The sequence below is a fragment of the Zingiber officinale genome, chromosome 5A (genome assembly GCF_018446385.1).
Source record: "Zingiber officinale cultivar Zhangliang chromosome 5A, Zo_v1.1, whole genome shotgun sequence".
NCBI lineage: Eukaryota > Viridiplantae > Streptophyta > Magnoliopsida > Zingiberales > Zingiberaceae > Zingiber > Zingiber officinale.
Window position 1 is genome coordinate 135,936,917 of NC_055994.1, and position 13,815 is coordinate 135,950,731.

Genomic DNA, 13,815 nt, shown 5'->3' on the forward strand with positions numbered 1-13,815 from the left:
ATTACTATTTTTTTTTGATGGTTAATCTGTATTTATTAAATATGATTAAATTAGGATTATGTTATAGATATTTAATATATATATTTTTAAATTATATATATTTTTGGTTATGATGTTAATTTTAATATATTTTTTTAATATGATGGTAGTTGAATGGAATGAAAAAAAATAGTATAGAAGATATTCAATTCTCAGATAGATGTGAGTATGAGGATGAATATTCGATCCCTGATGATATATGGATGAATATATGATTTTCGATGGGTATGACGATGGAGATAAAAATTAAAACTTCAATGAGGATGAAGATATGGATGAAGATAAATATAATAAATGGACGTAGGATATAAAATCTAATCCCTTCAAATTCCGATTCTCTTTGATAATCATGGATAAATTTTTATCGATAAACCAGTGATCCGGTGTTGTAATTCAAATACCGATCCTTGATGTAAATTTGATCCCATGTTCCATCCCAATGATACAGCTAGTCAAATACTTATCGTTGGCATATGACTAGCTCACAAGGAAGGAAGAAACATTAATACCGAAGAAAACAAAGAAGAAAATGTGGGTCCATTGATCCATTTCCATCTCGCTGTTTACTTTGCTGAACTTTTTATTGAATTTTTAATCCCTTGCCCTACTCTTTATTGAATTTCAATAAGTTGAGGATTAAAAGGTTAATAAACTTTTATAATATTATATAAGAAAGTAAAGGGTGTAAAACAGAAAATTTTCTATTTACATGCTCTTGGATTTTGCATATCGTTGCCAAAAAAAAAAAAATAGAGAAATTAAAAACTACACTAGCTTCCGATCTTCCTGTTGAAACCTTGTAAATGAGTGAAAGAGTGATTGAGAATCAGAGAGAGGATTTGAAGCAATCTGATCGATCGTGCGTTATTGAGAAGCGAGAAGCTAAAAGATCAAAAAGTAAAAGGGAAATCTGTGTGTGTCCGTCCAATTCCACAGAAGAAGCCTCCAACTTGCGGTACCTGACACCGCCTTCTCATTTGCTTTACAGCCCATACAGCAGACATCCCCCTTTCTCTCTCTCTTTCTCTCTCTCTCATTTCTTCGAGTTTGTCAATCGCCTCTGCCAGCGAGCTTTTCCGGCATTTCCTTCCAAAATCTGCTGTCGAATTTGCCTGGGGTTGTTCCGGAAGGGAGAGAAGGGGAGAGGCGGAAGAAAGAGTAACGAAAAAAGAGAACTTTGCTTCCGCATTGATTAATTTCTTTGAGTTTTATCTGTCGTTGACTCTTTTTTAGGATTTTCTTTGAAAAGCTGCTATCTTTAATGCTTCTGGTAGAGAAAGGAGCCTCGTTCGGTTGTTTGATTTGACTCTGGTTGGACTTGTTTGGGAAGGGAATTACGTACTAGGGGAGAAGAGGAGGTGACAATATGGGAAGCCAACATTCTTATTCTGGGTCGGTGATGATGATTGATCGAAAAGCATTGAATTAGATCATCTCGAGATCGGGAATGCTGGAGGGCACCGATCTAGAGGCTAACGGTGGACGCGGGTCATCGACAACGCCTTTTGGGGCAGCCGGCTGCGCCTTGTTGAATCGTTAGATTGGCCTGGTTGAGCGGGCATGTTCATGGCATTTTTCTCAACGCAGGGAATGTAGATGATGAGCGAATGAAGCGACATCGTTGTGAGCTGAAGTCCTCGTTCTGGAAAAAATTGCAGGTGACCAGTTTTTTTCCCTTGTACAGTGCTTTAATTCCAGAGTCCTTTGTTTTGCTTTTTCTCTTTTTTCTTATAGTCCTTTCTTTCCAAGTTGAATCTCCTCCATTTTAGCCCTGGATCTTGAATGCTGTAGACTTTTTTTGGATCCCTGGTGCTCCGAAGTTAAAAATGTGTGCAACTCAGATGATTTCTTCCTATTTGACGCAGCTAATACTATTATCAAGCACTATGGTCTTGGATGCTATCTCATGATTCTTATTATCAAGCATTCTGTAGTTGATTCTTATTATCCTGATACTGTTGTGTTGATGACAAAAAGACTTTGGTTCTAGTGCACTTCTGATAATTTCTTTCTTGTTTTACTCTGACAAATCCTCATCTTTGGTTTACTCTTTTACACTTTGTTTATTGTTTGAACACTTCATGTCATGATCACTTTCTTTTTACCTGATTATGTGGACAAATATATTTGGTAGATTGTCGTTTCATATTATTGTCCTTTGAGATAGTTGGCCTATGATGCATGTGCATGGACTGTAGAAATGACTCTTTTATGGTTTTATAAGGCTTCTTGTTTTTCCTTGAACGATCCTTTATGGCATTGATAACTCAAGATTTTCATTACATTATAGGCTAAATGTCAAGACAGGCTAATTTTCAAAAATTCATTCCTCTGCACTGAAGTGGATTCCCTTACCAGATGTCAAGGACTCTTGCAGCAGCTCTAGGAGGTGCTGCAGGAGCTGTGACTGTTGTGGGGATAACGGTTATTATATTTGTATACTATTGTTTGCTGCGTAATAGGAGCATCTCAAGAACATCAGAAACAAATTCTTCTGATCCATCCCTACAAGGTGACCACCTTATGTTACTGTCAAGTTTCTTGAAGCTCTTCTTATCTACTCCAACATCTTTTCTGGTGAGAATACGAAACAATTCATTAACATCCCTCTACACTGAACCTTTCAGCTGGACAGAACGTTGAGACAGCAGAATTGCATGGAACTCAATGTTTTACACTTGAGGAGTTAAATTTGGCTACAAAGAATTTCAACAGCATCAACCTGATTGGCTATGGATTGCTCGGACAAGTGCACAAGGGTTTGCTTCAAAATGGCATTCTTGTAGCTATAGAAAGAAGGTCATCTTCCCCAAGCCCACAATTTATTGAAGAGGTAGGTATTTGCTATAATACAACTGAATGCGTGAATGCCAATATGGACGGTTCCATGAAAACACGCAGGCTATCCAACTCTACATGATTGGGAATGATAATACAAGTTATTCATTATGTCATTTGTTCTCTATATCAACTGATGACTTTTGATTAACTTGATCAATTGACAGAGGGCAGTAATTATGTGAAATTCTTTTTTAGCTATAAATTGGAAAATAGTGGTGTAATTTGAGCTTGCTTTCTGCAGGTTCGCTATCTTTCTTCTATTCGCCACAGAAACCTTGTGAGCCTTTTAGGTTACTGTCAGGAAAATGATCTGCAGATGCTTATCTATGAGTATATACCAAATGGAAGTGTCTCAACTCGCTTATATGGTAATTTCTTTCTACTGATCCAGTGATCTGTTTTGGTTTCGCAATGTGGTTTCTACTTTTAGTTTCCTTGTTCAGGTTCAGTTCAATCATTGACTGGAAAATTGGAATTCAAGCACAGGCTTTCCATAGCCATTGGGGCAGCTAAAGGTGATGATTTCCAGAATCACTGGCATTTGTGTTTTCCTTTTGTTATCACTGAATATTTAGATGAAGAAACCTTTCACTACTTCTATCTATTTCTTAGTTTAAGAATAATTATAATTGACTTCCATGGCATTATCATGAAATTTCTTTTCTTTGTTTATTTTACCGAGATTTTATTTGTTATTAAATGCCCGAACCTTGAGATAATGCTGATACGATGCTAATCACTCGTTTGCCTCTAGCAGGCATGGTCCATCTGCATTCCCTGAATCCTCCTCTGATTCACACGAACTTTAGTACAATGAAGGTTCTTTTAGGTGAGGACTTGACACCCAAAGTTGCAGGTGCTGGTATCCGTGGTTTACTTAATCGCATTGACTGTGCTGCTTCATCTTCAAGGACGTCTGAAGATGATCCTTTCCTTGATCCCGAGTACTTTTTCTAACTTCAAGTACCCTCTTTCAGAAAAATGATGTCTAATATTAGATAATTTAAAAAGCTCTCTTTAATGTCCTTCATATATGATATTATTACCTGCTCACAAATTTCTAGACACGTGACAGTCATAAAATTTGCAATTAGTTGATTGTTTCGAATAATTCTTGCTAATTATGCAGTGTGTGCGCGTCTGGAAGATTCTCCGTAAAGAGTGATGTATATAGCTTCGGTGTGTTTCTTCTTGAGTTGGTAACTGGAAGAGACGTTGCATCTGATAGAAGCATCATTCATCAGGTATGCAACAGTCCTTTGCAATTTGTCTATGGCATTCATTCCCAAAATAATGAGTTCTCTTGCTTCTGTTATTAAGAAGAAACAATGAACTGGAAATGTTGGTAAGTTGAAACAGTCTTTTAATGAATATTTAGTACCACACTACCACCTTATAAGCAAGGTTGTGAGTATTGGGATCCTACCTAGGAATGGAAGTGGTCGATAGGGTTGTTAATAGTATCCAAGTATAGTATCATAAGACCTACAATCTAATAAAAATGTTTAAGATTGCAGTTGAGATTTCTAATTTATCATATGTATCAACTTACAATGTATCATATGAATATTTTAAACTCTATCACTCCAATATCATGAATCATAGATAAAATTATTGATTGCTGGGTTACCTCACCCATTGCATGTGCTATTGTTGCGGGTGAAGCCTCCTGTGATTTACCTGCCTGTATCTAGCTAGGGGGCTGGGCCGCTTGGGTGAACATTATCACCTTTTGCCACATATAAATAAAATTATCGATGTGTAATCAATATATTAAAATTAAATAAATTCTTAAAGTATACCATTTTTATATATCAAGAACAATTTTATTTTTATAAGATGAGTGATAATTATAAATTAAGTTGATGAAAACAATAATAACTTGAGTTAGATGATAATTTGACATGATTCTCTTACATAAGAGTTAAAAAAGAATCTTACATAATTGAAAACTTTTGTAAATGATATGGCATGCAAAAGTTATTTATTATACTGCATGTTGGTTATTTGCTATATATATTCTATCAAGCTTGTTGGGATAGAGATCGTATGTAGGGACATTAAGCAATCATAAGGTCAAATTGTAGCTATGTAAACTCCTAGTCCAATTCAGATCCTACTTGGGATCTAGATCATTAAGGTCAATTTGGGTCGTTGAATTGTAAGTTCTTAAGATCAGGATTACAATTTTAACTACTATGTTTACAAGGCTCGGTGCATTCAGTCCATTCCTGGTTGGTTATCTCATGGCTCTTGACTAATGAACAAGTTGCACTATGATTATAAAATTGACTGATCGACAATTTGTCTTATTCAAGTTAATTTTTTTATATTCACTTGTGAACATCAAAAACTATAACATCTTTCTTGTGTCACGTAATCAGTTTTAATCCAAATGAATCAATTTATTTGAATAAAAAAAATCTTTTTCATATTTATGCTAAACTAAGAGATCTTTCTTGTTTGGACTTTTCTTTCATTATGAGACAAAATAATTGATTTTAATTAAAATCAGGCAAGATAAGTTGAACCAAAGTGCTAACCAATATGTTATGCGATTAAATTAGTTTAAGAAATGATCTCGTCATGATGTGATGGATGGATTATAGGCCTTAGTCATACAATCCTTATGGGAGGTTGGCTAGGTATTTGCATCAATATAAAGGTTAAGCCTCCTTTCTAATGCAGAACAAAAATTGAACCAACTCACACAAAGCTCTGAAACCAAATTGATACAACATGTGAAATAATTATCTCAGACAAAACAATTAAAACTCACATAAGGAGATAAAAACTCTCGGCGACCCTTTTATTAAACTAAAAAATAATTTACGGTGGGTGTTTATGACCCTTTTATAGAATAATTAAAGGAGCTAGTCTTGCAAATTCTCCTTAAACAAGGTCCTAATTTATCTAAATAAATATAACAAAACTTTAAAAATTAATCTATTGTATTATTCTCTCCAACCAAGGAGTACTTATTAGCATCTTTCTTTAGTTGCCTTTTTCAAGTGGAAGGAGCAATAGCTTTACCAACTTAATTAAGTATAGGTTCTTCTTCCCTTTGTTGACTTGTCCAATGAATGATGTATTTTCTTTCTCATTATGATTTCATGAGAAATTGAGAATTGACTTATTTTCTTCCTTTTTAGTTACTCTCTCCAAGAGGTGGAATGCCCTCTTTGTGTCTCTCCTTGAAAAATCAGCATAATAGGCGTGATTCGATTATCTCCCATAAATTAGCATATCTTTTAATTCAAAATTTAGCTATTGTTTAAAAATTTGGCAAGTTAAACAAATAAGTGTTAAACCCCGTGGTTGTTTTGATGTGATCAACCAAGTTAGGTTAGGTTCTGCTTGTTATTTGATCCCTGTGTCTAAGTGTGTAGGAGCTTAGGAGCGTAGGAAGTCGAACAGAAGACGCAGCTAGCGAGAAGGTTCGAAGGACGGCACGGTTCGGCTCAGTTGATGCACATCAAAAGGGGGGAGATTGTTAAACCCCGTGGTTGTTTTGATGTGATTAACCAAGTTAGGTTAGGTCCTGCTTGTTATTTGATCCTTGTGTCTAAGTGTGCAGGAGCTTAGGAGCGCAGAAAGTTAAGCGGAAGATGCAGCTAGCGAGAATGACAACACGGGAAGGGAGCTGACGGGCTCGGTGTGTCCGAAGGACGAGAGAGCTGCGGAACAGTACACCGGTGGACGAGAAGAACGTGTGCGGTGTTCGAGGGACGAGAAGCCGGGTCGGAAGCCTGCTCGAGGAGAAGGCCGGAAATTGAGTTCGGGTGAGCCTTATTTTGGTTGGCCGCAATCACCCATGCATTCGGAGCCTCGGAAAAAGAAAACAAGTCAAAAGGAGCTGGAAAAGCTAGCTGGAGGCGCCTTCAACAAAGTGCTCAAGGCGCCTGCGCTAGCTGCAGGCTTGGAGCCGCCTTCATTGCCTTGAAGGCGCCCTCAACCTTGTCCAGGGCGCCTTTAAGGCCATTGAAGGCGCCTTCGACCCAGTCTAGATGACTGTTGTGAGTTCGGATAGAGTTTTATCCGTTGACTCGACTGGAGGCGCCCTCAACCTCGTTGGAGGCGCCCTCAAGGCTCAAGATAAGTTTTCCAGGAGCTATATAAAGGCCCCTGGAGCTAGGAATTATTCAATCAATTCTGCATCAACTTCCTAGCAACTGCTTGAGCTTCTAGTGTGTAAAAGGCTTCTCCGCCTTCAGAGAAGGAGACTTTTCTAGTGCGCTTTTTCAACTGCCTTGGATTAACAACCTCTTGATTGTTACCAAGTCAAAACGCTGAGTCTTCTTTCTTTTCTGTTATTCTGTCTTATTTTATTGTTGTTATTATTTTAGAGTTGAAAGTTTTGAGGAGGGTATTTTTATTCTACAGGCAATTCACCCCTCCTCTCTTGCCGGCCCTGCTGCACCAACAATAAGCATTAAACTTAATTTTCCCACTAAACTAGACAGTGAAATGAATATACAACACTTTGAAAGAGTCATTGAATATAAAGTAGCGAGGCTCTTCCAGCAGATAGATGCTTATCTACCCATTCGCAGGATCTCTTAGCATAACAAATGACTTACATGAAATTTGTATAAGCAAGGATTAAATTGAAGAGCTTCAAATAATTCTAGCGAATCACAGTTACATTGAGTGTTGATCATGACCCAGATAACAAACCAAAATGGAAATGCCACCATTGTATGTTTTTAGATAAAGCTTTTGAAATTACCCAGCAAATTTATGGACTGTCCATCTGATACAGTTGACCATGACCTTGGAAATCAATTAATGTAATAGGCCTAAAATTGTTCTGTTCTGAAGTGGCTACCTTCTTTGGATGAGAGACATGTAGTAGTCATTCTTTCAGATGCATATAAATAAGTGCGAATGATTGCAGAAGTTCTGATAGAGTTCACAAAAGAACTTGTCGCATACTGGAAAATTAAAGTGCCTAAAACAAATTATTGTAAAATTCAGTTTTAGAAGTAGATTTAAGTCATTAGAAATGATTATTTGTACTGTACCACACTCTCAAGTGGCTTTCATAGCTTCTCATGATGTTAAATGGATGGAACCTTAGCTCTAAGTAACCATGATGTTTATCTTTGTGAATTTTAGGAAAATACATTAAAACTAACACTGTCCTTCGTTCCTATTGGATGCACAAACTTATTTATTGCAATCACATACAAACACTTTAGTTTGGTTCTTGAATCAAATTAATGTGATAGAAGTGGATGGACAGCTGATTGAGACATCCGGTCAACTTATTTTAAGTCCAAATAGTTTTTAAAATTATTTGCTCAATCCAAGTTCTTCCAAGATAGGAGGCATGAATCCTGACCCTTGTGATTAATCAACAGATTGCTTGTAAAACCTCCTGCGTTAATCGCTAAAGAAAGTCCATTCCGGTCAAGAAAACCTTGTCCTTTAGGAAGAGGGACAGATCAAATGAGGATGACAAAGAGGGGAATTTATGAGGGAAATGAATGGGAGGAAGAGAGGAAGATGGAGAGAGAAGAACAAGGGGGAGGGACTTTGCAAGTGAGAAGAAGAAGATTAGGAAGAGAGATATCCAGGAAAGTAATTTAATAAATATTATTATGTAAGACTGGCTTGTCCATCCACTTTTGTCATATAAATTTGATCGAGAGATCAAAACTAAATAGTTATGTTTATCTATGTAGTTTGCAACCAAAAAAGAAATATGTACCCTTTTGAAACATAGAAAATAGTTTGCTATGATTTAATGCATTTACTTGTAATTGTTTGTATTACAAGTTTTAATTAATCCTATGCTTTTTAGCTTATTGATTTCCTTCCAGAGACTAGTTTCTTGTTGCCATTGTAAGTTTCTAAGAATTTTTCTCTTCTCCTTGTTCATAGACACAAAACTATCAGGATGGCAGCGATATCTTAAAACTCGTCGATAACAGGATGGGCAGCAACTTCTCCCCAGAAGGAATCAAGGCATTCATGTGGCTAATTGCATGGTGTCTGAACTCGCCGAGCGAGGAACGCCCGTCCATGAGATTCGTTGAACTGGAACTTTGCCGGATTCATGAGAAAGAAATGAGCTTGACTACCGTCATGGGCGAAGGAACTACTACTGTGACCCTTGGAAGCCAGTTATTCACTACCTAATGGCAAAGGGGGGCCTCCTTTCAAATGTACATCAGTTCATTTAGCATTGTTGTGAAACTATTGTATCTGTATCAGCTGCAAGTTGTGAATAAGCCATCAGCTGCATATTCATTTATTTCTTTTTTATCTTCTGTTTTTTGTTTTTGTTCTTGCCATATATATTTGTATAGCATTGCTGTGGATAAAAATGTGTGATATTATGTGATCATCGATGTGGTTGAACTTGGTGAAAATCAATAACATGAATACCCTTCGCACTCTGCTACTTCGCTTGTCGTCTAGTGCCACTTCATTTCATTTATTATCAAAAAGGTGTTTCTATTCCGCATTAGTACATTTTACTTTTCAAATATGAACACCTTAATTTTGATCAATATAAATAAATTGTATTATAGTAGCTATAATTCATAACTATTACAATTTAAGTATTTCATGTTTATCAATATTAGTCAATATCATGTTATAGCAACCTTTAACTCTAATCAATACTAATAATAACTGCTATAACATAAATAATTTATGTTATAGCAACTATAGTTCAAAGCTCTTGTAATATAGATGTTTTATTTTTGGTCAATATGCGAACAACATTGATCAAAACATGTCAATATTATAATATAGTAGTTTAAATCATAATTGTTATAACATAACTACTACAATTATAAATAGCTATTATAACATAAATAATTTATTTCCGATCTCAGTATTATATTATAATAGTTACTATAATTATATAGCAGTTATAAAATTATAATCGTTATAATTACATAATAGTGAACCCATAGTCTACAATAAAAAAAATTTTGGTAGAGGGGAGATTGAATATCTTTTTAATAATAAATGAAAAAAAATGTCGACAATTCCAATAAAAAAAATGCCTTTAATTTTTTACCCTTTTAAATATAAGAAAATTCAAAAATAAATATATTTTTTTACGCCTATATAAAGGTGCGGCGCCGCCTACTTCTTTGGGTTGCATTCGGCGCTTTCCGTTTCCCTCCATTTTGTTGCTTCTCGAACCTCCGGAGCGTTGCAGCGAAATGGCGAGTCCACCAGAACGGGAGCCGAAGAGGAGGAATTCCCCCAGCGACTCCGATTCCGTCACTGCCTCTGCTGCATCCTCGACCTCTGGCGACGCCTCCGATTCCGTCTCTCCGGAGGAGCAGCCCTCCGCGCCGGCTGCATCTCCGACCTCCGGTAACGACCTCTGATTCCGTCCCTGATTCAGTCGATAGCATCGGTGATCTCGATGGACGAATTCTTTGCAGTCTCGCAGGAGCCGTCCGACGACGACGACGCCTCGATCTCGGACTGCGGAGATTCGGTGAGAGGTTCTTGGTTCTTCGATTTTTTTAGTTACTGATCTAGTGTTCTAATTGCTGATGCCGGGCATCCTGCAGAGTTTGTCCTCCCTCGGTAACGGCGAGTATGCCGAATCTGACGATGATTCCGGCTACCTGGGAGATAAGGTGAGCAAGCTTCCCGATTCTTTTGGATATTCGCTTGCTTTTTCTGTCTTTCGGGTTTCATCATTTGCGATGTCCTTTCTATTGCAATCATAATTGTAGCGGGTGCATTTGCCATCACTGTAACGATGATGATTTTCCATTTAGATCTTGAATGTGAATTCTTGCTGACTCGGCTTATGCTTTGAATTTGACACCAGAAGATTCAACAATAATGTAGTTTTAGGGAATGATAATTCTCCATTTATTTAGCTCGCTGTTTCTTGACACCAGAAGAGTCTGGAGTCCACTCTTGCCAATAGAGAGTGCAAATTCTATGAGTGGATGCTTCATCTGTAGGGATGAAGAAGAATCTTGTTTAGAGGAAGAAAGAAGACTTGTTATTTACTATGAATTCATCACCAAATTTGAAGTCTATCTAACCCACTCCTGAGCTAGTGATCCTATATATACATAACATTTTTCATCAGTCAACACCGTCTTTAAGTAGTTCCCTTTGTGCTGCACAGGAATATCTTTCCTATTTGGCCACAGAGTATGAATCGGGCAACATCATAGAGGTTATATTCGACTTGTGTATTCATTATCTGCATTGATACCTTAACCATTCATTCTATTGGGCTGGATTTGCATTTTTTCTGTGTCAAGCAGCTTCTTCAAGACAAATATTCTAGATTTAGGCGTGCAAAAGGAGATGACAATTGTTTTTTTCGCGCCTTTATGTTCGCCTACTTGGTAAGCTGAAAAAACTTTTGTTGAAAGATATTTGTGGTCTTAACAATAATGAGTTTGCTGCAAAAGATGTCAGGACGCTTAGTTATTTTGCACATCTATGTTAAAATAGGAGCATTTGCTGGAGACTCAAGATAAAGCTCAGTTTGATTCTGCTATTGAAAAGGTTGAACAGTGTAGGAAGACATTGAAGTTTGGAGATCCAGATTATATAGCTGAGGACTACTTCTCGGTAAGCCGTGTTACTCCAGATTTACTTGTGCTGTTGATGTTTAAGGTGTCTGTCCTGTTCTGATTCTTTAAGTTTTTAAAAAAATAGACCTTGTTTTTATTGGAGAAATTAATTGCATCCTTGCTAATAATCACATGGATCCAGAACTGACTAAAATTTCAAACACATAAGCCTTAACTTGTCTAGGGTAGTTTATATTGTTTAAACACAAATGATTTTCTATTTCCAAACGATGGGCTTTTACAAATTTTTATTCCACGATAGATTTTAATATTGTAAGAATTCTTTTTTAACTTTCTAGACATCCATTAACAATAAACTAAAAATCTGCTGCAATGGAGCTGTATTTTTTCTCACTGTCGTGAAAATTAACTCAGGTATTCATTACCATGCTGGACTGTATTCAGAGAGGGAATCTAAGGTGGGTTTCGACTGTGACATAGCATTGTGTGAGCCATGAATTCATAATTGTCAATTTTCCTTGATCTATAAAGCAATTCAACTAACATTTTCCTTTTGCTTTTTTAGTCATGAGGAGCTACTATGGAAGAGCAACTATAGATATGTTTCAAATTATCGTGAGAAAATTCACCATGACTATTTAGTCCAATCATCATAGATGCCACATTTACCTTTTGTTTTCTCCTAAATACATTTTCTTGGCAGTTGTTTTCTTCCTCAAAATTGTTGTATCTGTTGAATTGTTCTCCAAAGCAGAGTTCTACAAGCCATTTATTGCTGGATTTGAAAATTTAAAATTGGAAAAGGTGGTACACAACTTCTCTTATTTCTTCCTCAGTTGGTTCTTACAAGCTCAGACTGATTGTCAATTTCTCACAGTTCTGCAAGAGCTCAGTGGAGCTGATGGGGGAATGCGACCAAGTGCGAGTCAAAGCTCTAACTGATGCTTTAGGAGTCCAGTTACGGATTGAACATGTTGTTCAGAGCTCGAACCACTCTATTATTCCACAGCTGCAGCACCATGACTACCAACCCTCTGCAAGCTGTGGCACAGCAGCTGCGGACCGCCCACCTGCCATCACCTTGCTGCATCGATGTGGCCGTTATTACATTCTGTACCTCTAAATGGTGCTCGTCTCTGAGATCATAGCAGCAATTCTTTAGGAATCAACTGGTCAGTGACCAAACTTCTGGTTTAGTTTCAATGAAAGTTTGATACATATGAGCATTAGCTCTTTTCTGCAACTGTTTGTTAATTTTCCCCCATAAAAATGCTCATTTCCGTTTGGATTGGTTGAGTCTTCTTCACCATTGCACTAACAGACTGGTTTTGTTAGAATTTTTTTTCTTCTTATTTTCCAATTTTGCATCGAGAAGATTTTATGCAACGGGCTCATTAGTCAACGTCGCGCCCAACTGCTGCTTCTCGGCCTCCGGCGACTCTTCGCGCTGCAAGAAATCGGCAACAAAGTCGACGCTCGGGCCGACAACGAGCTCCTCCCATGCCGCGTCCGCCGCCGCCCGTCCCTTCACCAACACGTCGGTGGCGTCGACCTTCCGCACGCGCCGCCCGAACGAGCCGCACAGGCGGTTTATTTTCTGAAGCTGACAGCACGTTAGCTCGCACGTCTTCGCCTTGATCTCGTCGATTGCCGCCTCCATCAGCGCCGCCTTGACGGACTCTTCGGCGTTCTCCGCCTCAGCGCGGAGGAACCGGTCCATCTCCAGCACGCCGATGGCCCTTCGGGCCCCGCGGGAGTAGTCCGCGACGACGTCCGGGTCGAACAGCGCGCGCACCTCGTCGACCAGCCCGCTAGCCACCATGCGGTCCACCCGCTCCCCCAGGAACCGGTGCAGGACCGGCGGGTGGACGTCCACCCACAGGAAGCAGCACTCGAAGCGGCGGAGGAACTGGCGGTCGGCGCCCTCGACCAGCTCCTCGATGAAGGAGTTGGAGCCGCCGGCGATGACGGGGAGGCGGCAGCGGAGGGTGATGGACTCGACGGCTCGAGTGGCCTCGTCGCGGAAGTCTCCGGCGGTGAAGTCGGCGTCGGGCGGGAAGCCGCCGAGGAGGTGGTGGGGGACTCCCTGGCGCTCCTCGTCGGTGACCTTGTTGGTGATGACGTGGAGGCCGTCATAGATTTGCATTTTGTCGGAGTTGACGACTTCACCGCCGAAGCGGAGGGCGAGGTCGATGGCGAGACGAGACTTTCCGGTGCCCGTCGCGCCCATCACGAACACAACCTTCGCCTTTGCCATTGAGCCGACGACTTTTCATTTTGTCACTGTTCACCTTGAATTTATATTATTTATAAACTCATGGACGAATATGTATATTCCTACTCATTTAATAACGGGTAAGGATTAATCAGGCGTCTTTTTTATACTGAATTTATCCTA

The 13,815-nt window shown here is 38.7% G+C and overlaps 3 protein-coding genes across 5 annotated transcripts; 2 read left to right on the plus strand and 1 right to left on the minus strand.

The window, feature by feature from the left end:
- Nucleotides 1–174: 174 nt before the first annotated feature.
- LOC121981982 (putative serine/threonine-protein kinase) lies at nt 175–9,289 on the plus strand. 3 transcript variants are annotated; one of them, XM_042534812.1, is made up of 9 exons: nt 175–1,197; nt 1,370–1,697; nt 2,398–2,551; nt 2,667–2,872; nt 3,122–3,248; nt 3,324–3,395; nt 3,638–3,824; nt 4,010–4,124; nt 8,767–9,289. In XM_042534812.1, the coding sequence occupies exons 2-9, from the start codon at nt 1,647–1,649 to the stop codon at nt 9,022–9,024; spliced, it is 1,170 nt and encodes a 389-aa protein (XP_042390746.1). In that variant the 5' UTR covers nt 175–1,197; nt 1,370–1,646; the 3' UTR covers nt 9,025–9,289. The 3 variants fall into 3 exon arrangements, with proteins under 3 accessions (XP_042390746.1, XP_042390747.1, XP_042390748.1); XM_042534813.1 differs by having other exon boundaries at nt 175–994; XM_042534814.1 differs by having other exon boundaries at nt 183–1,697; nt 2,330–2,551.
- A 775-nt stretch (nt 9,290–10,064) lies between these two features.
- Nucleotides 10,065–12,540, plus strand: LOC121980063 (OVARIAN TUMOR DOMAIN-containing deubiquitinating enzyme 1-like). The gene is made up of 10 exons (XM_042532031.1): nt 10,065–10,221; nt 10,293–10,348; nt 10,425–10,493; nt 11,000–11,050; nt 11,142–11,225; nt 11,335–11,454; nt 11,832–11,875; nt 11,983–12,032; nt 12,121–12,221; nt 12,295–12,540. Exons 1-10 carry the CDS (start codon nt 10,065–10,067, stop codon nt 12,538–12,540), a joined length of 978 nt encoding a protein of 325 aa, XP_042387965.1.
- A 255-nt stretch (nt 12,541–12,795) lies between these two features.
- On the minus strand, nt 12,796–13,674 carry LOC121980064 (adenylate isopentenyltransferase 5, chloroplastic-like). Its single transcript, XM_042532033.1, has one exon. The coding sequence runs from the start codon at nt 13,672–13,674 to the stop codon at nt 12,796–12,798; it is 879 nt and encodes a 292-aa protein (XP_042387967.1).
- Between the last annotated feature and the right edge of the window lie 141 nt (nt 13,675–13,815).